This window comes from Empidonax traillii, unplaced genomic scaffold (genome assembly GCF_003031625.1).
Source record: "Empidonax traillii isolate 1590-97213 ecotype Southwest subspecies unplaced genomic scaffold, ASM303162v1 scaffold1022:size207980, whole genome shotgun sequence".
Taxonomy (NCBI): domain Eukaryota; kingdom Metazoa; phylum Chordata; class Aves; order Passeriformes; family Tyrannidae; genus Empidonax; species Empidonax traillii.
In genome coordinates this window covers 1,025-26,092 of record NW_020956215.1, presented here as the reverse complement: position 1 = coordinate 26,092, position 25,068 = coordinate 1,025, and the positions used below count along the sequence as shown (strand labels likewise).

The following is a 25,068-nucleotide window of genomic DNA, read 5'->3' as shown; positions in this document are numbered from 1 at the left end:
ACAGGTAAAAAAATCAATATGAAGCGAGACAAAGGGCTCTGGAGGCCCTGGCTGCACCAGCTTTTGGTTTGGCTCGTACACAATCCTACGACATGCTGAGGCTGGGAAGGATTAGCCTGCTTGTGTTGAGTAAACCGATGATACTCAATAAACAGTTTCTGTTGTAAACCCCTTAGGACGTGCAAAGCCACACTAGTTGGCATTAGACCAGATAAGCTGCCGAACCAGCTGTAATCTCATTTAGACCTGAGCTGATCCTCCTGTCCTTTCATTCCACAGGATCAAAGCAAACCACTGAGGAGGCAGCTGTATTATAGCAGCAGTGCTTGCTGGATGCGGCAAACATTTCATAAATTCCTCTCCTTGAAGCAAGCCTGCACATAATCTACCCAGAGCCAGTTCAATCAATGGATTTCTGAATTCATTAGTCTTATTATTACAGGATAACTGTTTTCTCCACATAGTGTGGTAGTTGTTGCAAGCCAACTTTGCAAAACAGCTCTTATTGCTGACCATTTCTTTCTGGTAATGTGCCTTTGCATTTTTGCAGTGCCACATGAAAATGATTTAAATCACTTCAATGCAGTATTTTTTTTAAAGACTAGAAATAAAACCAATTCACGAATATTCAAGTAGAAAGCCCTGAAATATAGTACATTCTTCCAAGTATAATTACAGGCTACCTGTTTGCATGCTTCCATGCATCAGTAATAATGACCAATGTTTTCTGAGTTCAATGACAGCAAATGATAACAGCAAAAGCAGGCATTATATCATTGTAGCAGCATAAATACAGACAAAAATTACAGATGTGAAAGGAGTAATTTTAAGAAAAAGATTTCTATTTGCCTTTTACTCCTTGGTTCTCTGGAATTAAAAAGAAGAAATATTTTCACTGTTAAAGAAATGAATAGCACAACTTAGAAAACCAGAAAACCACAAAAGCAACAAGTCTTTTTAAATTAAGCAAAAATGAAAACCAAGACACTAGATCAAATAAGACTTTAGGGTGCAACATTCGATTTCTGTACCACATATGGAGTTTTCACTGTGTAATTATAGATAAAAAAATTTTATAGTATAACCTTAGAGCTTTAGAAGAACAGAATGTATAATTCCAAAAATGCATCAGTTGACCCAATTTCCACCACTGAAATTTGCAACTTTACACATATTCACAGATAAGCAAAATAAAATAATATTTTAACTTACATTGGAATAGGGGAAATATTATTAAAAATATTTTTCAGTCCTTTTATTTGCTAATTGTATTAATCATTAATGTAAAGACCTAAGTCTTCTGACACAGTTGCATTAGAAAAAAAAAAAAAAGATGTAATAAGAAATATGCAGTACAGCAGCAATTTTTTGGGGGGTCATGTACAAATAACATTAGTTCAAGGATCTCTCCTTCAAGAATGAATTGTAACCAGAGAACTAAGTTTAGCCTCAAAAATAGGTAAGGCCAGGTAACCCTTACAGTTAAGGTTAAAATAGCAGTGTTTGTGACTTACTGTTATTTGCAGCCAGTATAAATATACAACACATTCCTGCACGCAAACTGGTAAGTCAGGAAGATCCCTCTCAGAGAACTGCTCTGAGTTTACAGAGCACAAGAGAAAGTTCTGAATCATACACCCTAAGCTACGCTGCACAGACTGACTGAACCTCTGTATCTGGCTACTCATGCTTTTAATAAAAGTATAAAAAAACTTGTCCATATAATAAAAAGCTTCAATGAAGTATAACAGAATCACATGTTTAACACATGCAAATGATTTTTTAACAGATTACAGACATGAGATGTTTTGTATGAAACTTTTTTTTTAGCACTAAAGCACAGATGTGCTGGAGCATGTCATAGGCAGCTGGCAAAGATGAACAAAAGGTATTTGCACCTGTCAACTACAGATGTGTAAGAAACTCACCACACATCTCTTCCTCAATCACTTAGAAACCATCTGATGTGTTAGTTAATGATTCCCCTCTCTCCACTTCATTCTTCAGACATAAAGGGGTCCCATTTAACATAATCACTTAATAACAGCAAAGTGATGGGTATCAGAACCCTAATTCTTCTAATATTTGCAAAATCCAGCTCTTTGTAATAATAATAACACCATGACAGCAAACTGTAAAACTGTGTAATTATACTTTAATTGTATTGTGAGGCATGCATTAATCACAAAGTTTAAGTACCAAGGATGGAATTATAATAATTCTGTAAAACAAATTTAAGCTAGCTAAGTAGGTCAGAACCACTAGCATGCAACAGGAGACCTCTGGGAATTTATCAGTTAATGGCTATTTATGTGCAAATGAGTGCCCTCCAACCCTCCCAAATCCTGTGTAGCTGAAGGGTATTTCTGTTAACCAGGAGCATGCTTAACTGCTGAGGCATAAATTAAACCATTTATTGGAATGATTTTAATTCTTCTCTCCCCCCACCCACTCTTACTACTCCCTCCACCCTCACTAGCAGCACAATTTACAGTATTAATTTACATGGAGATAGGATTGCTGAAGAGTTTTCAGAAATTACTCTGTTTCAAGGAAGAGGGAAAAAAAAAAAAAAGAGAACAGAAAAAAAAAAGGAGTGAGAGAGAGAAAACTTTCAGTTAGAGACAGTAGCGATGCTACACTTAATCTTCAAGTCTTCCAGAGGGCAGTTTGAGCAATTAGAAATTCCAGAGATTCAGTATCACAGCAGTACAGTGGAAACCCTTTCAGAATGAACTCCAATGAAATTAAATTCTGGTTTACAACCTCATAGAATTGTTTAGGTTGGAAAAGACCTTTAAGATCATCGAGTCCAATCATTAACCCAGCACTGCCAACCCCACCACTAAATCATGTCCCCAAGTGCCACATTCATATTTTTTAAATACCTCCAGGGATGGTGACTCCACCATTTCCCTGGGCAGCCTGTTCCAATGCTTGACAACCCTTTCCATGAAGAAATTTTTCCTAATATCCAATCAAAACTTGCCCTGATACAACTTGATACCATTTCCTCTTGTCTCACATTCTAAACTTGAAGACAATGAAGCTCAAGGGGGACTGTATCCACTGTATTTTCTGTCATAACATTCAGACTGTACATCTCTCAAAGGTTTTCCTCCAAGAAAGAAAACAATAAAAATTTCTTTGCTGCAGGAAAAAAAAACTCTTCAATTTTTGAGTTTGACTTGGAAAAAGCTAGTCATTTTTCATGTCTTAGAAAAACAGTTACCTTTACAAAATACTCAGAATCAAGATGTATTGAATTTTCACTGTGATGTTAAATGGGGATGATTTACAGACAATATAAATGATTTCTCAACACTTATAATCATAGCAGTAATTCAGTACATCAAGATAATGTAACCATAACCTCAAGATTCACTTTTAGGCTTATAATTTAATATGCTTGGGGTTTCTTTAAGTGCATGCACACATATTCTTGCAAAGCCTAGGGTCCCAGAGCAATAAAACAGTAAAAATTTGATTATCCTAACATCAATTAACCACAGTTCCCTGTTACCCTAAACAGGGTCACATCTCCCCAATGCCTAATAATTACATTGTAAAATCCCTTGATTGCCTGAATATATTCACTCTTCCTATGATGTTTGGATAATCATGGTTGTGTTACAGTTAATTATTATTTAAGAGATGATCACAGTGCATTACTCTCTGATGTCATCTTTGCACCTAATACAAAATTCCATATAAATGTAACACGTTGAACAAATACATGCACAGCTTTTCGTCACCAAATCAAGCTGTTGCAGAATACCCTTGAATATATAGGTGTGGTGCGAATTGAAGGAATTCCCTGGGAGCAAATCTTTAGCAGCTTTAAGATATTTTAGCAAGATACCTGGAACACTTATTGAAGTATTTTCAAACGCGCACCGCCAATAGCTAATCAATATGTTCCTGTCCAGGAAAACAAAAGAACGCCAACGAAAATGTTCATTTTTCGTTCTCGTGGTCGACTTTCAGTACGGAAAACAAGACCTCAAAAAAGCAGCAGAAGGAAACCTCATTGTCCTGGCAGGCACATCTGTACTTGCCTGTTCTTCGCTTCTCCTGCCCCTCAATAAAAGATGACACATGCCCGGCTGCAGCGAGCGCTCCTGCTGCGTGCATAATGGCTGCCGTGGCTGCCTGCGCAGCCCCTGCATTACCATGGAGAGAACCAGCAGATTTTCTGCCTCTTTAATGTGGATTTGCAAGCATGCACGTGAAACCCAACGCTCCACACAACTCTTCGATAACAGCCAGAAATTAATAAACGAGCAGAACTATTTGACTGAAGAAGTTCCCTCATGTATTTTCAGAGAGTATTAGCACAGCTCTATTACCAGAGCCTGCGACAGGCGCACGGTTACCTCTCAGCTCCCTACAGTGAGGGGCTGCAGCCTTGTTTATTACTGTACCTTACAGCCATTGGCAGGGACTCTTGTATGGCCCTAAGGCTTTAATTAACCCCGATTAGAGATAAACAGGGCCTTCTGGTTGTGAAAAAAGAGAATAGACAGTACTTTCATCTTATCAGACAACTAAGTAAACTACCTACTGCTTTTACCTTTCTCTACTTGTTCCTCCCAGTAAAAACGCCAGGAAGCGACCCCTATTAGACCCTGAGATGATGCAGATGTACACATTGCAGAGTATGTTCTGCTCTTTCCAGTTTATTTTTGGGGAGGATATGGTGGCCTACTATTTCAGACTCATTTATCATTAGACACATTTTCACCATCCCTGTTTTAGTATGTCTGTAAAGAAAACTGGAGCATTTAGTCATTGCCAGTTAGTGACACTTAGACTTGCTCCAAGCTAAATAAAACATGACAATGTACACCTATCATGCCCTTTATCAATTAGTTTTCCTTAAAAAATGTCTAAAAAAGCATTTTTAAAGTCATTTTCTAGAAGATTTCATAACTCAAACACATTACCACTGAAAACTCATCACCCTGTTCAGCAGGGCCACTGTTCTCTGCATACAGTAGAAGCCATCTTCACTTTCTCACTCCAGAAATTCAATGAACAAGTAGGAGACAGAAGCACTACACAGGTTCAATTCCTTCCCCCCCCCCCCAAATAGAACAGGGAAATTAAAAAGAGCGCAGATACTACAAGTCAAAATGAATGACAGATTTCCAAAGTTAAATTTTATGGCAGATAACAGTTTCTGATACTATTTTTCTTTACCTTCTAGTTTCACTGTTCTGTAAGGAAAAGCAAAGAATACTGTTTAGAATGCATCCGTACTATTTGTCCACCAGCTGCATTGAGCACTCCTCAATATCAAACCACAGAAACGTAAGTGAAGGACTCAGTAGCACCTCAACAGTGATTCAGGGAGTTCATCTCACCTGTCTGGTAAGCTCACATAAACTACTTTCTGGCAAATGTTTGTCTAATTCATTGTCTTAAAAATAAATAAATAAATTCAATTCCACAAGTCTCTCTTGAAGCCTGCAAGAGTGGTACGTTTTCATCCCACTGAAAGTAACCATACTAGACTTCTGCCCCAAATTAAGCCAATTCCACCTTCACTGGCACGAAGAACAACAGAAAACCCACAACATCCTTTTATATACTAGGTAACTTCTAGCATGTCTCTCCTCAACTTTTCCTAGCTGAAATCAGTTCCATCAAACTTATACAAACTTCTACTCTCATCACTCACTTCTGTGACTCTCTAATTTTCAATTTACTCATAAATGTTTTGTAAACTGACATACAGAATACTCCAGTTAAGGACAGAATAAGCAGCTTTTCTGATCTGCAGGCATTTTATTAACACACCCCACAATGACATTCAAATCATATTAGGTCCTGCTTCCTAATATTGTACAGGCTGTGTACATGAGAAAGCCACTGTTAAAAGTTAGCCGTTGGATGCGATCAAATCTCAGATTTTCCTGTAGCCACTATGGTCTTACAAACTCACATAAATAAATATCCATGTAAACAGTGGTGAAAACTTAAGTACCATGCTCACCTCCCACTCCCTTTAAGATACAAGGGAATTCACTGGAACTACCATTCACAAACAATTTTGGTACTCCCCCCTACACCAGGCAGAAACTTGCTAGTGCAGGGACAATACTGGACCTTGCAGCCATCTCTTCCAAGCAGGTAGCAAAATCTACAAGCAAGGGCAGAAGAGAGATGAGGAAACAGCTATGACTGTTACCTCACTTCAACCAACCCCAGATGGGGAGATCTCCCATTTCTCTCCCCTCCTGGTGCATACTACCTCCCCCCACTGGACAGCACGGCTGCCATGCCAAGTGATCCATATGTTGTATTTGCATTTCTCCTTCCTGATTTCAGTACTTGGCCTTCACTATTTCCTCTTGTTGATGATAATTTCTTTCAAAATATAGAAATAATTTTCAATTCTGGTTTCATTTTCTATACAAACACAGAGAAATATCCTCTAATTTTTGGCTACATGCAAACTCGGACAAACTCTGTAACTCATTTTCATCTACTACAACTAGTTGTGCTAAACTGTTCCTCATTTTCAGTGACCTGAAGTGAAGCCATTAAACACTAATAATACTAAGATAATACAAGTAACACTGAAGCCTTACACTAATGATATTTTCTAGGAAAATTTTCTCACTCATTGCCATAGACTTACACCATCTCACAGAAAATCTGTTTGTACTTTTCAGGCTGCTGTTTTATTTTCTCTCTTTTCTTTGTTTTTGTTTGTCTGTTTTGTTTAGGGTGAGGCGTTTTTGTTGTTGTTGTGGGGTTTTTTGTTACAATATCCAGAAACAAGTAAAGTAGAAGTTGTTTTATGTCCAAGAAGAAATTTTATCATAGGCAAAGATGTCCCAGGTGAAGAAGAATCAAATAATATATACCCAGAAAACAGAAAACCAGAGAGTAAACAGAAAACACATAATGTATTTAGATTCATCCCTTTTCTTCATTTAGTCACTGTTTTCAAGAGAGCAGAACAAATTGTTTTTGCTGATGAGGTAGTCCCAGAAGTTAGTAGTAAGTTACAGCTGTCAGTAACAGAATCAGAAACAAATTTGGAAAAAATTAAGCAAGTGGCTATTCATCACTGAAGCTATTAGTTTCAAAACGTGAGCGATGGTGGAGGGAAACAAAACCCAAAAGCTTGTTCTACTGAACCACTGAACTGAATCTTTCAGAACTGTGCAAAGTACTACAGTCTGTGTTGTGCTCAACACCTGGCAGGTGCTTTGCTTGCTTTTCATTTTCCTCCATTAAGACAAGTATATTCATGTGTTCAGTTAGCACAAGAATTCTCCTTGGAGTTGATTCAGATTTTTTTTTCTTCTCTTTAAAGGTCAACTTTCTTTAAAACACATAGGTACAAATTAATTCTCCTCTCCAGAGACCAACTCCTTTCACAGGGGCTAGCAATAGAGACAAGAGCACAAAGGGAAATATTTTGGGTGAAGCAGAGACAGATACGTCTCGTTCAGCGCACATAATTGACTCGTCCAACCATTCTTGACACAGCCAAGACAGGGGGTTGCTCTTGTCCCAGAGCGTACACTTGCTATTTTATCAGTCAGGTTTCCAATTCTGCGTTAAGGGACCCGAAACATACGGCACAGGTGGGTAGGGGCACAGACTGCACTCTGGTGCCAGAGAGGCTGAGGAGCCGTCCAGAGCCACCTCACCATCCGCTTTCTCCATCCCTCTGCACAGACTGTCAGTAGGAGGCAGCATTGACTCTGACAGCAGCAGCTCCACACCACCAAGTAGCTGGGAGCTGGCTTTATTCTTCTGTCATTATATAAGCAAGATGACACTGTTCTCTAATCCAGCCAAAGCTGATAAGTACCATCAACCTGTCACTTCCTACATTTCAAATTCTAACACTGCAGCATCAAAGAGTTTTTACATTTCGATTTCTTTTGCTGGCAGCGGTCGGTAGCCTCTCATTCTCCCACGGTGTTCTAATGCAGCATTTGCACACCGGGGTTACTCCCAGCCTGAATAGCAGGTCATCCCCTACTCACTGAGCTCATCTGTGGCCCATGTGCTAGGCAATTTAGATCCAATCAGCCCTTATTTAGCTCAAGAGTAATGAGCAGCATAGTGACACAGACTTAAGCCTGACCCTCAGGACACTGCTCATCAAGCAGTAAAACTGTGACAAAATCATTCATCTTCCACCCGCTGGCAAGAAATAATACTCGCACTCACTGTATTACTTTTTCAAGACATTGAAAAAAAAAAGGTCCTGAATTTTCATGATGTGAGACATTAATTTGCAGAAAGCTGAATTCCCTTAAACCCCCCTGTTGCTATGAGCTCACCAGGGGGAAATAGGCCTTAGGAGACTGAAATGGAATAAAGAAAATTGCTTCAGCTTTCTGTTCATTTTAAATAAGCCTTAAATCTGACAAGAGATATCCTAAAGAGAGAAGAAATATATATCTTGTAAGGTAACGAAGAAACAATCAAAATTAAGAGATTAGAAAGCTACTTGCATATAATGGTTTTATTGGCAAAAATATTTCTTTTGTTTAACATCCACAAAATAAAAAAAAAACAACTCCATATGAAAAGCCATTCTCTCACCTCATGTGAAGAATAGAAGGAAAACTGAGAGGAAAGTTAATTTGGGGAAAATAGTTTCAGAAGTGAGACACTTCCATCAGAAAACAAATCTGTACTTTATGTCCTTCAAGGAGCACATATTTCTCTAAACAACTGCAGGGTCCCAAGCAGCAGGTTCTCAGTACACCTGGATATGATTTCACTCTTTTTTTCATGGATTTACTCTTTCACAACAGTAAGTCTTGTACTGCTGTCAGGTAGGTTACAGAAAGCTTATGTGGATTATTTTTTGGTAGATAAAATGGGTACAATGGATGAAACACAGAAAAGTGTTTCCATCTGTACCACAGGGGACAAAACTGTGTATCTTCATGATTGATGTCTGAATACTAGACTTGAGTTTCTTTAGCTTTGGGTGTCTACCAAGACAGACTGTTTTTCAGCCATCAACAATTAAAAGGTTTTTTTGACAGCTTGTGTTGTTTCAGTTTGTTCTTTAAGTGATTCTAGTAGAATAGAATATTCTACAACAGAATATTGCAGCTGGAAGGGACCTATAACAATCATCTAGTCCAACTGCCTAAGCGTTTCGGAGCTGATCAAGAGCTAAAGCAAACTATTAAGGGCATTGTCCAATGGTCTCAAGCATTGACAGGCTTAGGGCATTGACCATGTCTCTAGGAAGTTTGTTCCAGTGCTTGACCACCCAAGCAGTGAAGAAATGCTTCCTAACGTCCAGTCTAAACCTTCCCTGGTTCAGCTTTGAACCACTCCCACATATCATATTACGGGAGCCCAGGGAAATGAGCCTAGCATCTCCTTTTTCATTTCTCCTCTTTAGTAAGCTGTAGAGAGCAATGAGATTATCCCTCAGCCTCCTTTCCAAAGTCCTCAGATGGTCCTCGAAGGATATGCCTTTCCAGCCCTGTCCCCAGCTTTGTTACCCTCCTTCAGAGGCTCTCTATTACATCTTAAACATCAATATGAAACTGATTTTAATCAATTATTCAGCTTTAACATGGCTACCTACAGATTCAAGGAAGCTGACAGTGGGAAGTGGAAGTGAATATTCTTGCAAACCTGAACCAATGCTATACATACACAGGAACTTTCTGTAAGCAAAGTATCAGGTACATGGCTGCTCATTTCACTCCTTTGCACAGTAATATTCTCAGAGGAAAAAATCCAAACACATATGAGTTTTACCTAGTCATCATTGAAGATCAGAATACAAGGGACAAAGGTGTAAAATGTTATTTAAGAACCTCAACAAAAAGGTAGGCAGAAGAGGAAAAGAAAATTCAGTTTTAATTGTAAGAGCCACACCTTAAGACAACAACTGTAGAATACACACAATATTCCCTCATAAGAGAGTAACAGATTATTTTTAAGGATTTAGACACAATAAACCTCTCAAAATGCTGCTATATTCTACAGCAGTGCTTGCTTCCCATGCATTAAAGCATTTAGAGACTAGATGTTTATTGCAGTCATTCAAACATCAGTTTTATTTATGGAACACCTGAATTTAAAAAAAAAAAAAAAAAAACCAAACCAAAACCACTAAAAATACTTTAAGCCATAGGTCAAGTTAGCACAGCAAGGCATGCTTGCTTCCCAAGCATAAGATGTATGTTGTGCAGTGAAAAAGGAAGGATTTATTTCATGTTTTTCACAGAGGTAAACAAAATTCATAGCAACTTTTAATGACTTTCTAAGGGTCATTCATTAAGCCTGGGAGATCTCAGAGCCAAACTAACATCATCTGACCCTCAGTTCAGTGGCTTAGTCACAGAATTGCCTTCTGTGCTTATCAGGACATCGCAGGTGGTAGCTCTAAATATCTTCACAGGATGGGATGGGTAAGAGAAGACTCATGCTCTTCCAAACTCTTCTGAATATAGTTTTCAGAAGCTCAACATCAGAAAAAAGATTTTGCAAAGACTAACACTAAAACCCCTGAGGGGCAAGAAAAGAAGGAGGGAGGACCTTTCTATTCTTCTGAGCTTATCTGCTGACTTACACGGTAACAGAGAGGGGGAGAGAGGCCTCTGCTGGTCTCAGAAAAGCTTCCCACAGGCTATTTTGATGGCAAGTACTACGCAAAAAAAATTACAAATGACTATACATTTCCATAGCAAAGATATACTGGATAATCCATTCCTATCGTGATTTCTCTTACAACCTCAAGGCTAAACACACTCTACAGATGGAAACATCGAGTTCTGCTGTTATCCGTGGCCCAATTATTAATGCAACTTCCAACTAGACACAGGTTTACCTAGTGAGCTTATGAAATTAACAAAGCAACATTTAAAAAAAAAATCATCCAAAAGAGTACAAATGGGCATAAATACACAAGAATTGTTTTCAAAATAAAATTACTGCTTATTACGGTATTAAGGTTTGTGGTACTTCTCATTTCTGCTATGAGAATTAGTAGCAGGTCCCCCTGAAACTAGGCAAAGATGCTTGGAGCACAGCAGTGATTTTACACCTGGGCACGTACTCACATTTTATAGCCCTGTAACTTTGTCCTAAACACACCACAAAACCTAAATGCCAGGGTGACGAGAGTAAGAGAATGCTCATGTCAGAGCAGCAATAACTGACTGCAATAAAAGACATTTTTGCATGTTTCAAACACTTCTTTTAAGAGTAACATATTGAAGTGCCAGAACCTACAGCAGATTTCTCCAAGTCTTGTGTCCGTTTTTACAGCAAGTTCTGTCAAATCCATTTAATGCCATATTTTTATTAACCTAGGGTTTTTCTTTTTGTGCCATCAGACACGCAGATGACAGGTAGTGCAAGAGATCTGGAACAACTGAAAGCACACATGGGCAAACATCCTGCATTTACTTTTCAGGAAAAAAAGGGAAAAAAAAAAAACAAGATTCTAAAACACTGCTTAAAAACAGGGGAAAAAAAAAAAAAAGGAGACTGTATTAAAATACAACCTTACAGTTCATACTGAATCTCACTATGAAGATCAAATACTTGCAAGTGCCACTTATCCAGTCACCACATATCAAAAACTGATAAAAATGAATTTTCCTGCCAAGTCATAGTTCTATTTAAATAGATAGACACCAAAATAATCATAATGGTAACAATCAATAAGAAAAGTGGATTAAGAAAGCTTATTTTAAACAGTCTAAGCATAGGTAAATACAACAACCAAAAGCTACTAGCACTTTTCTAGCAGACAAGTAAAATACAAGAAAAATCTGGAAAGGGTTATTTTGAAACACAGTAGTGTAACAATGGTGAAGGTGGGGATCTCTTTTCAGATGCCTTTTAAGAAAAAAAAAAGAAAGAAAACAAGTGCACTTTCAAACCCTTGTATGCCAAGTTTTAGCCCAGAGCAAGTTTTCGCTGCTGTGTTACAAACCCTTGAAAATAAAGGTTTATAATGGAAATGCTGACAGACCTTAACTATAGCAGCATGAATAGCTATAATTAAAGAAGAGCTTTTGGCTACACCTCAATCTGAAAATGAAAGACTGGAATTTTTACCGTATCCTCAAAGAAAAGCAACTGGGAAACCTGGAGTGAGATTCCAGCAATCCAACAAGACATGTTAAAGGGGATTGCTAAAACTATTTGCTATTTTAAGCTTAAAATACTGAGGCATTTAGTTAATGTAACCAAGTCAGTATTTTCATAATGCTACTTAATCAGCAATAAAGAATGCTCCTGTGAGCCATCATCTGGGGTTAGCAGAAAGTGGCACATGAAGTCATTATTTCCTAACAGCCTAGAGGGAGCTGCTTCTCTCTTTAATCAGTAATCTCACTTCCTTCCTACCTGTAAATTCTCTGTCATACAATTATAAAATTATTAGACTGCAGTGCACAGAGAAATTACATTTATGAAAGTCCTAGTAGCTTATATCAGCCTGGATTTTAAAAAAGGGCATTGAACCATTTGATCCTTTTTTCAGTCTGCAGACAGACAGGCCTAATCAGTCCAGTCAAGCCAATAATAGTTGAACATATGGTTAGCACAAAGTCATCCACATCTTTTGAACCAAGGAAGTGATTTTAGTGTTGTTTTATTTGCATGGCAACAGAGGACTATTTTCAGTGAGTCTGTCCAAGTGGGAGAGAGAATCAGTAATATTTCTGTGTTCCATACAACCTGAAGATCAAAGTATTTAATCACAGAATATGCCAAGTTAGAAGGAAGCCACAAGGATCCTCAAGTCCAACTCCTGGCCCTGCACAGGACCATTCCCCAAGAGTCACACCATGTGTCCAAGAGTACCTCCAAACTCAGACAGGCTTGGTGCTGTGACCACTTCCCTAGAGAACCTGTTCAAGTGCCCAACCACTCGCTGGGTGAAGAAACTTTTTCTAATATCCAACCTAAACCTTCCCTGACACAACTAAAGGCCATTCCCTTGGGTTCTGTCATTGTTCACCACAGAGAAGAGATCAGTGCCTGCCCCTCCTCTTCCCCTCACAAGGAAGTTGTAACTGGAAAGAGGTCTCCTGTCAGTATCCTCCAGGCTGAACAGACCAAATGACCTCAGATACTCCTCATCTGGCTTCCCCTCAAGGTCCTTCATCCTTGTTGCCCTCCTTTGGACAGCCTCCAACAGCTTGATATCTTTCTTATATTATGGTGCCCAAAACTGCACACAATATTCAAGGTGAAGTTGCACCAGCACAGAGTAGAGCTAAATGTTCAGGAATTAAGTTTCTCTGTAGATGGGATAAATAGGCTGATAACAGTAACCAAATGTACAAATACAGAAGCTGCAATAAAGAACCATTAAAAGCAAGACTCCAATAATCTCCCTCATATCGATTACTATTTAAGTATGTTGATAATTAAAATATTTCAGCAGAACTGTTTTTTGTAAGAAAAGGTACAAATAATGTCCTGTACCTCATTTGTGGTGAGCTGAGAAGTCTGGAATGAACTTCTATGCCCTCCTCTCTATGCTACAAGAGGGCAACATAACCCCCAGTCCTAGAAAGCTTTTGAAATAATGCCAAGTTATGAAATAGGCAACTTTTTCACCAGTCTCAAATTTCTCCCTATTTCATCTTTAAAAACAACAAAACAAATGCTGTGCATTAGCTAATGGAGAAAATGTCAAAGTATTTTTGAAGTCTCCAATTTATTCCAGGAAATACATTCAGTTGAACTGAAATAATAAATAATAAATCAACTAAACTTAGTTTTGTGCTTCATCTTTTTTCAAAAGGCTGCCTGAAAAACAGTTGTCTTTGGATCTATAAGCTATTGACAGCTGCAGTCAAACTACTAGACAATAACAAAGGACCTAGTTAAAGAGAGATCTTGCATATGGGCCTCAGTATTCCTATTATGTACTCTTCCACAGCTCTTTACACATATTTCAGTCTTGCACATTTCAAGTAATGGCAGATCAATAGCTGCCTCTTAATATCTTATAAAAAAAAGGTAGTTTGGGCTTCAAACTGGAGAACTGCTTCTCAAAGGCATCAGTAGACAAAAAATATGCTTATTGAAGGGCACTGCGGATGTTGAAAAATGAACTAGTACATCAAAGCAAAACTGCTTGAAGTGGTAAAATATGATTTTCTTCTTTCCTATTGAACCCCAGACAAGTATTTAAATCTCCATAACTGTGGTATTTGAATGCAACCTTGGTGAAAGAGAAAAAAACAGAATGAAGAGTCTGAAAAACAGAATACATTCAGTCAAGAAACAAACCCAAAAAAACACCACCCCCCCACTTAAGTAATTTAATACAGAAAATAATTTTGAAGTTCCCTGTCCCAAAGGAAAGATGATATTGTCTGAAATAGCAGCAACTGGATGACTTTCTAAAGAGCCACTCATTCATAACAAAATCTCAGGATGTCAAACCTAATCTCCTGAAACAGTAAGGAAAAATTTCTGAGTTTTGAAATGCACTGAAGTATTGGTGGATTTTGAAATTTAACATATCATTCACAGCCCTCCAGAGATTTCTCTTTCCTTTTACTCTATTTCAGTAAAAAATGAATATGAACTACAGTTTAACCCTAAAAACAAAAACAACATGCCAGTCTATGTGCACAATTTAACTAAACAACTTACCGAAGTCTGGCTAGTACAACCTGAAGAAAATTCAGGACCATGCTCAGCTCAGCTCCTCGACAAGCAGGCAGCAGCATAGTAAAGCCATCATTTAGCAACTTTTCCTCAGAAAGGCTCAAGTAGCAGCTAGTCTCAAACACTTCCTGGACACCATCAATGTAGGTCGAAAGTAGAGTCCAGAGATTGTGTCTCTGTGTGTAGTCGTTTTTGTTTACTAAAAACTCCTTTGCCTTCTCACGGAAAGCACTTGAGATTTTCTCAGCTAGGACGCTAATGTCCATGTTCTTTTCAACATAAATCAAAAGGAAAGCAAAATGACCTCTCCAGATGAGAGCTCTCTGAGACACAGTGATGGAGGATGGAGCCAGGAAGTCCAAAAGATCCAACACTCGACTCACTATATCTTCTGTCTCCGCAACAATTGCTAGCATGAGGAACAGGTTAAAAAAGTTCTGCAGTCCCAATTCTGTCAGCTCCTGCATTCTTCTGCGATGGAACTTGGAATAAATTCTACATTAAGAAAAGCAAAGAAACGAACAAAAAAAAACCAGCAAAGAGTAAGTTTCTTAACTTTTCTATCTCCTTGAGAGATTAAAATTGTATTTTCATGCTTTTAGTTTGCAGTTATCCTCTTCCAATAACGCTTAAATTTGGAATACCCTTTTTTCTCTCTCCTTTTCTTTTGGCTACTGCAACAAATGTGCTCCTTCATGTTCTGCTCCTATTTTAAGCTACATGTTAAGTGTTTCCAATATGAGGTGTAGCCTAATCCTTCTCCCCATCCAACCTTTAGTACACAGTTGAGCACCATGTACATGTCTAGACTCTCTCTGCTTTTGATGGGTGTCCTCCATGCCTTCAAATCAATCAAGTTTAGACCATGAGGGCTGCTAGGAAAGAATGCTGCCAAGCGGCAGCTCTTTGCAACTTCTTCCCTGGAAACCCCCTAATTTCCAAGTGAAAATTAGCTACTGGTTTCTGTTATGGTATACTTCCACAGCTGCTGTGATCAAAGTCTCACCTACCAAACCATCACTGCAGTAAAAGGGAGAGGAATATTTCTAAAAGAAAATTCTTTTCTCCACAGTACTTTGGCAAAGTCTGTATCAACCTGTATTGCACGCCTACGGAATGAACCGTGGACTACAAGTTTGGAAGAAAACAGGGAAACTAAGGCATTTGGAAGAGAAACCTCTCTCCAGCAGGAAGATGGTAAACTTTACCTGTATCGCTTATGGGACAGTGCTCAAGTCATAAGTAGCTGATGGTGAAAAGCACTGCTACTTTGGAACTTTAAAGTGGTTGACAAAAACAGAAAGCTTTTACAAAGACATCTTTTCTGTGACCTTTGCTTGGGTCTGGAGTTTTAAATAAATGTCATCATTCCTACAACAGAGGAGTAAGATGAAAATGGCTTGCTTGACTTTTTGATTTGTAGGTTTAAAATCTTGGGTATACCCTTCACCTTTAATTTAAAGTAAGTTCCACATACACTAGTTAAACTGTCATAACTGCTGTTTTCCTACTCTGTCACCTGGAAAAATAGTTGGAAATGGTGCTGAAGTTATCAAATCTAGCCACCAAAAATTACAGCAAATCCAATTAATGTTGTTTAGTAGTAAATTACTACTGACAGGCATTTACGTTTTTCATGCATCAATTAATACTTGGTTAGCCACCGAAAACAGAGTTCATCCCAAAATCATAGCTGTAGGCTGTTAAATTTTGCTACTTGTGTAATTGGTTTTTTCAAGGTAGAAATTATGAATACTGGCTGAGCAGACTGATGCACTGAGTGTTGTGTATTATTATTCCCCCTCTTAAATTAGGGAAAGCAACAAGCTATAATAGCACAAAAATGTAAATATAATTTTCTTTCAGTAAGAACAGAGTAGGCTAATTAAAATCACAAAATAAAGCAAGACACTGATATGAAATCCAACATAGTTGTTTCTATGTAGTTGTAGTGATTTTAAAACCCAAACTTTACCGACTGTAACAACTTGTAAAGTGTACATAGACATTACATTTTTGACAGGTATACTCTTTTGATAGCTAAAATAACCCTGCTTTCTTGGAAAAGACACCATATAACTTGGTGAGGTATGCATACTCATGGGCAGCTTCTTATGTATTTATCACCTGCATACACAAAGATCTAATATTTACTAAAATTTTAATTAATTTTATTAATACTTAGTACGATCTTTTTTAAAAAAAACTGTAAACCAAAACTAATTCTAAGTCTTCCAGATCTAATGAAAAAATTTTAAAAGTTAGCACTTGTAATAATTAGTACAATCTCATTACTATAATAAAAGTCTCAGGGATTCAGTAAGCATATAAAACATTAGGAGTTTGATTTAGATCATATATATTTTGAGGTATTTTTATATAAGGATTGACTATAATTCTTAATTAGTATGTTTCAAAATTAAGCAAAAAATTAAAACCCTCACAAAAAATATTGCGAGAAATTTTGGAAATCAGTAAAAAGAAACTAAATATAAATGAAATTGCAGGCCTACCAAGTGTCAGTCTGCATGTTCTTGGACAACACATGGCTTATATGCGGTTCAAACACAATTTCTGTGCTTTTATTACATTACCTGTCTGGCAACTGGGTTGTACCACTGCATAGGTTGCCAGTGTACCAAACTCCTGGCCAGCAGGACAAAGTAAATCATCACAGGCTATGGATGCCAAGGTGATTCTTGGACCCAGCTCTTGGATCCTGTTACAACCTCAGCTGGCAACAGAAACTTCAGGGAACTGCTTGTGGCTAGAAGGGTCACTGACTCCCTACAGTTCTTACAACAGGAGAGAAACTAAACAGTGGCCATACCGTCCTTTAATTTGTTTCCAAGGGTGCATGCCACTGTTTTCTTCTTTCATCATCCGTGCCAAAATGCAGAGAAAAATGAAGTAACTGTTGCTGGACTTGTACAGAGAAGGGATCTGCTGTTCGCAGCAGCAACCTTTCACCAACTCAAGCATTGACAAAGAAGTCTTACTAATGTTTGCCAGATCCTTCAGACCAAGCCAAGGAACAGTAAAGCCACTGTTCTAAAAGAATAAATGAAAACAGAAAGATTATAAATAACAGTAAATGCTAATATTCCAAATGCAGTGAGATGCAATCCTTCACACAAACAAAAGGATATATTCCTACCACAACTAAACCCCAGAAATTTATTGTAATTATGTAGGAAATGTTTTTACAAGATCTTAAAATCAGGAGTCCTGACAAAAAGTAAGAATAAAAATATAACTTATTCTTTGACACATAATGTAATGGACCAAAGTATAAATTTAAACACGATTTCATTAAATAAATAGCAAGTTTAGGGACACTGCCATTGACTAGGTAGTTTTACAGAAGTACTTGCAATCAAGCTTGGCTACAGGAAAATCAGAATTAATCAGTAAAATTCAAGGACTGCCCACATGCAATTCTGTATTTTCATATATTAATCTACTCACCAGATTCTTGCTGTAATAATCCCAGAGTATGGTGACAATAGATAGGTTCAAATCCCAGAAACTACACAAAGTCAAACAGCACTGAAGATGCATTCTTAAATGTTCCTCTAACACACTAGTCTTGAAAAGGAAGTAAGAAATTAATTTTAGGAGGGGAGCATTACCTTATCTACACATAAGCCCAATACTAACAGACTATTCAAAGTAATTTCCTAATATAAAAATTATTTTTAATTATATACTGTTGAGTAAATGATCTGCTAATACAAGCAACAAACTAGAAGATAAAAGCTGACAATTGTATCCTGTAATCCAGTCAATGTAATAGTGCATCACAGAATCATTTAGGTTGAAAAAGACCTCTCAGATAATGAAGTCCAGCCTTTGACTGACCACTACTATGTCAACTAAACCACAGCACTGAGTGCCACATCCAGTTGTTTCTGGAACATATGTCCCAAGGAACATACATCCCAAGAAAAGCTCATTCACCACTGACACAGAGGGGAGGTGCAACCATCTAAGAATTCATGTTTCTCTTTATAATATTCCAAAGAGGAAGGTCTTTTGTTTCTGAATCATGTTCCTTCTCAAACCTCTGGAACATGTCTATATTGCTGACACTCCAGAAAACTCTAAATCAAGGGTAAATAAGCCTCTGAACACTGGGGAAACAAAAAGTACATAAGACTTCCCACACAACATTTTTTGTGTTCCAAATTTTGTATTCAAAAGGAAGAAGATTTCTAGGAAAGAAAACAGGAAGTACCAAACAATTTGAACACTCTGAAGCATTCAGCTTGTAATTGTGGGATATTGAGAGTGGAATTCTTCTCATCCAGCTTTTGATAACAAAACTGGACTTGCATCAGAGGTCATATACTAGGAGCTTCTGAATACTCCAACTGAAATCATGCGTTTTACTCAGCTTATTTTAGACATCTATTTTAGTAGTCCTGTAATTGCCTTCATTGTCTTCATTGACTATAAAACTGGTTTCGTGGACAACTTGTGTGTAGTTGTCTTAAGGGTACACTTTTACACATGTAAGTGTAACGCATCTCTGTCATAGTGGCAACTTGTTCTGTGACAAGAGAAACTCTGACCTACTTCTAGCTTTCAAATAAATCTAGATACTACACAGGCCTGCAATTTTTAACAGCATAAAATAAGCTAAAGAAGAAGAAAAGTAGTAAGAAATATAAAAAAATATACAGGATTAATTTTATGACTCAAAATCATAGCCCCAGGAAGGAGAATGAAGACAACTATGCCTCAGATAAATACTGGGAAGTTATCTCCTTCAATTTCAATTACAGTGCTAGGTCCTGAATTATATCCCAAGCTCACCCAACTCAGAAAATTCCTAAATAAATTACTAATGCCAGGTGATGGAAAAAGATAATGTTAGGTTTTATTGGCTTTTGTTGGGGATTTTTGTGTTGGTTCTTTTTAGGGGGTTGCTTGGTTATTTTTGTTGCTGTTTGAAAAAGTCCTTCAATAAATACCTGCTACTGGAAGAATGGGATTTTTACAAGAGCTAAAACCTTGTAAGCTTTTTACCTTGTCCTTGTGATAGGACAAGGGGGAATGGCTTTAAATTGGAAAAGGGTACAGTTAGGTTAGATATTAAGAAAAAATTCTTTTCTGTGAGGGTGGTGAGACTCTGGAAACGGTTGCCCAGGAAAGCTGTGGATGTCCCATCCATGGAAGTATTCAAGGTCAGGTTGGAAAGGGCTTTGAGCAACCTGGTCTAATGGAAGGTGTCTCTGCCCATGGCAGAGGGGCTAGAACTAGATGATCTTTAAGGTCCCCTCCAATCTAAACCATCCTGTGACTTCTGGTCTTACCCACAATACTACTTCTTATGGCTTACTGTGTTTTAGAGCTGCTTTTATTCCTGTTTTCAATGCCACACATATGAGTCTCACTCACTAACTTATCTCTACCTGGCTACACATTCATGTGGAAAACCTCATTTGGTACACTTTATCAAAATGCTCTAAACAATTATACAATCACCTACAATAACTTCTAACCACGCCTGCCTTCTCTTCTCATGAACATATGGCTTCTAAAGTGGTACATTTCTAAAACAACCTGCAAATTGAAAAGGCGTTCTCAGTTGTCATAGAAAATCATATATTCAAGACATTATGGATAACATATAAAACCCACTGAAACAGAAAAGTGACTCTCCAGTAGACTCATTAAAAATATACAGAATAATAATTCAAATACAATAAAAATACCTACAAATGAAAGGATAGTCAAGTATTTTTTTCAGATATGACATAACTAACTACTAAATCAGTAGACTTCCTGAAAATCACAATCTTGCACCTAAAAAACAAGGGACAGAACAGGTGCTATTTTTTAATTAATAAAAGCAGAAGCCTTGATATAAAACAAAAAACTGCAGCTGAGCATATCTATTTCTCTAGAGGGATCTACCCAGTTACAAAAGAAGTAAAAAAACCCCCGAACACCAAACCACTCCCTTTAGTCTTAAAGCTATTATCTTGTGTCTAGGATTATGTTTAGGATCTAATTCAACAAACAATGACTGCTTCAGTCAAATTAATTCAACAATAAACATGGCATTGTAAGCAGTTTCAACTCGAACCATTATTTATCTGTCCAACAATAGTTTTAGAACAGTTTCCAAAACCAAGATCATACTGAAGGCTTTATCTCAAATTTAATATGAAGAAGTTCTCCAGACTTCAAATATCCCTGGGATTAATGGATTTTCTCATTGCTCTTCTGCTTAAAATGGTTTCTTGCACTGCTGGAAATACTATCAGAACTCTTGAGGTACTCAGTTTTTAATTTATCGCAGAAGGTAGGAACACCAGATATTATCAAAATGATAGTACTATCTAAACACAACATTTTTCTCTTATGACCTCCTACTGTAGTAACAAAATTGGTTTTCTACAAATCCAACAAGTACTTCTATATCTTTTTTAAAGTAGAATTAAACAAAAAATACAGTGGAGGTATAACACAATCGAGGCAGAAGTGAAACAACATGACACACTTATTTTCTAAAATGAGAAGTCTAATAAGAGACTGCTATTAGTGCTTAAGAATTAAAAAGCTTTTGATTCTCACAATAAAACTTCACAAACACAAATTCATCCTATACTGACATTCCATAAATTTAGTCAGTTTATTGTTGCCTCATAGACAAATACAGCTACGCTAACATTCCTACAACAATTTTCATTTTGTAATACAAATAGAATTGTAAACCAGCTTCGCGAGTTTTAAAACCCAGTAAGAGAATTCCAAATTACAACAGAAGGAAACACCTCGTATAACTAGTCTCCCCAAAAATGCCCATTTCTTGTGATACAGATGGGAAATTTTTCAAAAGAGCAAATGTCTTCAACTCTAATCCATTAAGAATTAAAAAAGAGACAATTTCTGACTGAAGAATTCACCTGTTTATCAACTGTTTGAAGATGAAAGGATATATCCAAGGAAGCGGCACACTACACTTTCCCACATATCTGTGATTCCTCCTATCTTCTCACAAATAGAGTATTTTTATTTCTCATCCCAACTGATTTCCTAATCTGAACAGGAACTTCACATCTTTTCCTTGCTCAGCACCAGGCTGAGTGTAACCTTATAAAGGAGTTTCTATCTGGTGACAGGGCATTGCAGCACCCCTCTACCACCGTCACCTGTACGTGCACCCCTTCTTCGGGAGGTCTTTATCTCACCCAAAATCCAGCATATCCTGGATGAAGGCGGCTCAGGCTCTCTCCTGTCAGCACGTGATCTCTAAACTCAACAGTATTACTGAAACAACCAAAGCGCTGCAGGTTAAACACTGGTTAATCATTTTGGTGTCCCAACACTTAGCTGCCCTAAGCACGTTAAAGGTAACTCCAGCTTCTGCTGATTCACCATCAGAGGTGACCATTCTTTTCTCTACTTTCATGATGCTCCCTTACCCTCAATGGCTGCAACAGTGACTATTAAATTATCTTTTCACAACATAGAATTTGAAGCTCACATGAAGAGAACAGTTACTGGTAGGAGATTATCAATTTAGATTACAAATACATGTTCAGCACCTTTATCAGATGCTTTGGAACACATAAAACTATGCATACTTGACATCATCTTTGTTTTTCCCCCATTCTTTGTAAATTCCCATTCTTCTTTTGAAGAAGCTTTTGAAGATAGGGAGCAACAAGTACAAGTGGATTATGAAGTTGATAGACATAGTACTAAACATGATTCATTTTTAAGGTCCCATATACCTAAAAATGAAGTTGCTAACCAGGAATTCCTGCTCTCTCTAGCAAATGAGTGGCTCAGCACTGTTATTTCTTCTAATTTATACTGCACAGATATTGCTGTGTATCTGTAGTAAAGATAACAGAGAGTATATGCTGCAAAGGATGGTTCAGATAGGATTAACTAACGAACTCAAGCCAACTGCTAATAGGCAATATCATCAATTTTATCCTGCTGTTCAATCAAAGAGCACTATTCTCCCTTTTGCTTTTTCCTGCTTTTCCACATTCCATTTCACTGACTCCACATTCCATTCCATGACTTCTTGATATCTCATTGTGCTTCTCATTCCTACGTTTTGTGGACTCAAAAATACCCAAGAGATGCAAAAGGATAAGATAAACCACAGGAGTGGCCACTTAAAGCTGACAGATCAGCAGAGGAGACGGATGTGTATGCTGGTAAAAGAAAATCTCCTTCCTAGACACTGTCAAGAAGGCTGCTGTGAAGGGATAGGGAGCAAGATGCATTTCTTCATAAAGTGCTACATTCACTCGTGCATGCACATATAGGAACTAATATACCCCAAGGAGCACATCCCACAGGCAGCTAATTCCATAATGCAAGAAAAAGATAATGAACAAATAAAAAAAGGAAATAAACTAGATGGCTCCTTCAGTGGCTGGTAAAATAGTTACAACCATGTCCTTGGCAAATGAAGGTTTGTTTTAATTCCAGCAGTGGTTGCCTTTGGAAATTAAAACACATCTTCGCTTTTGATCTTGGCCACCTAGCTGCCTTTCTAAACTGTCTACAGTTCAAATAATTGTTTAACAGAAACATCAGAAACTGTGTATTCCAGGTATATTCAACTTCAAAGTAATCTTTATTCAAAATAATAAACATTCACAAGCAAAGAAGACTATTTTGAAGAAAAAAATGTTAACTACAAATGTCCTCTTACTCTTTCTCAGGTTGCTGAAGTGCAGAAGATGCAACATAAGAAGATGGTTAATAAGCTACTTAGTTTTTATTCATCTTATCTAATGTAAATCTCTCCAGTTTCTCTCCAATAAGTAACGTCATTACTGTGGTTTTATTGTATATGCACAGTTTGTATTTTCAGTTATGTACTGTATAATCATTCAGAAAGAGTTAATCTTTTAAGCTGAAAGAAGATATAACCAAGTGTAAAAGTATAGAGCATAAAGAAGCTGAAAAATCATGCAATCATTTCAACTATCCTAAAACCCCCAAATATTTTCTTGTAAAAACTGTAGTTGAAACAGGTATTGTTCTGTATTCCAGCTTCAACTACAGCTGTTGTTACTACACAGGCAAAGAAGTAAAAATAATTAAAAAAACCTAAGGAACTAGTTCTTCTATTGCTTTCAATATCAGAACTTTGTGGGAGTTTTCTTAATTTCATGAGACCAAATTAAAAAAAATCACGTTTATTCTTCTCTTAAACATACACAAATAAAGAAATTATTTTTATAGGTGTTGCTGATACAACATTTGTGATTTGTACCATGCAACTTCAGAACAAATTTAGAGAACTATAATGTAACATTTTAAAACATGATGAACAGCATATTTAAAAGAATTTTAAAAGGAGGTCAATTTTGACCTCTGGGCCATGAAGCATTGCATTAACAGTTCTGCAGAAAGAAAAATGATAAGGTATGAAATGAGTGCTCAGAAACTAGAACCTTATCAGTAAGAGTTTGATTCAAGCCTGTAAGACAAATTGCTCAGCAAGGCAAGTCACCTTCCTGCTGTGATGAGGATATAGCTGAATTTCCAATGCAACTGACTATCTCCTTCATCATGTCTCCTCAACTTGATATCCTTACATTCACTATCAGGTTTACATTTTCTAAGGTTCCAGTTCTTATTCTGAATACATCTTGTCTGAGTAGCCATATACCTATCCTTCCAGGATAATTACCTTTTTTTGTTACCTGACAATTTAGCATCAAGCACAACCATTTTAAAGCAAGTGTAACTGCTAACAAGGAGGGGACTGTATACTGTCATAGTTTAGCTACATCAAGGATGTTCATTAACCAGTGATAAAAACACTAGAATTTCAAAAATACACTTGTAAGTTGGACTTGTTTCATGCACTCTTTTCCTGAAACCATCCCAGACACTTTACTTGTTCATTATTCCTTCCTTTACACACTTACTTGAGCATCAGTGGATTTTTTAAGGAGTTCTTCCACAAATTTCCAGTTGGATTCCTTCTGTTTCTGAAAAACAATTGAAATAGCATTTGTGTCTCCTAAAAGAAGCATTATGTAATAATGTGAAAATAACCACTCAAAATATTTCCAGAAATATTTAATTTCATGACAGCATATTGTAGTCATCATTGAAAACAGCTTTTTTTTTACAGGAATGTAATTGATATCTGTCCTAAAAATTAGCCCTCAAAAAACAAGTAAGGAGTATGCAATTTGAACCGCTTAAAGTGACTCTTTTGCAATCCCAACTTTCACCTTTAATAGAGAAGTAAAACATTCAGGCATTTTTTATTAGTCTAAATGTCTTTCAATTTCTTCCTTTAATGTTCTGTAAAAAGGAAGATATAAGGGGTAAGAAGGAAGAAAAAGTACAATCTCATATTTGCTTGGGGTTTTTTTCCAATGTAAAAAACACTTCTAACTCATTTTTTCCAGGACAAACATG

General features: G+C 37.2%; 1 protein-coding gene across 1 annotated transcript in view; it reads right to left on the bottom strand.

The window, feature by feature from the left end:
- The window catches only part of LOC114068253 (protein MMS22-like), a gene marked incomplete at its 5' end in the record, with an annotated part of 69,271 nt that extends 44,610 nt beyond the window's left edge, over positions 1 to 24,661 (bottom strand). The window contains 4 exons of the mRNA XM_027904217.1: positions 14,635 to 15,144; positions 17,480 to 17,700; positions 18,118 to 18,237; positions 24,567 to 24,661. Coding sequence (XP_027760018.1) covers positions 14,635 to 15,144; positions 17,480 to 17,700; positions 18,118 to 18,237; positions 24,567 to 24,661 — 946 coding nt within the window. The remainder of the gene's footprint in view (positions 1 to 14,634; positions 15,145 to 17,479; positions 17,701 to 18,117; positions 18,238 to 24,566) is intronic.
- Positions 24,662 to 25,068: the final 407 nt, after the last annotated feature.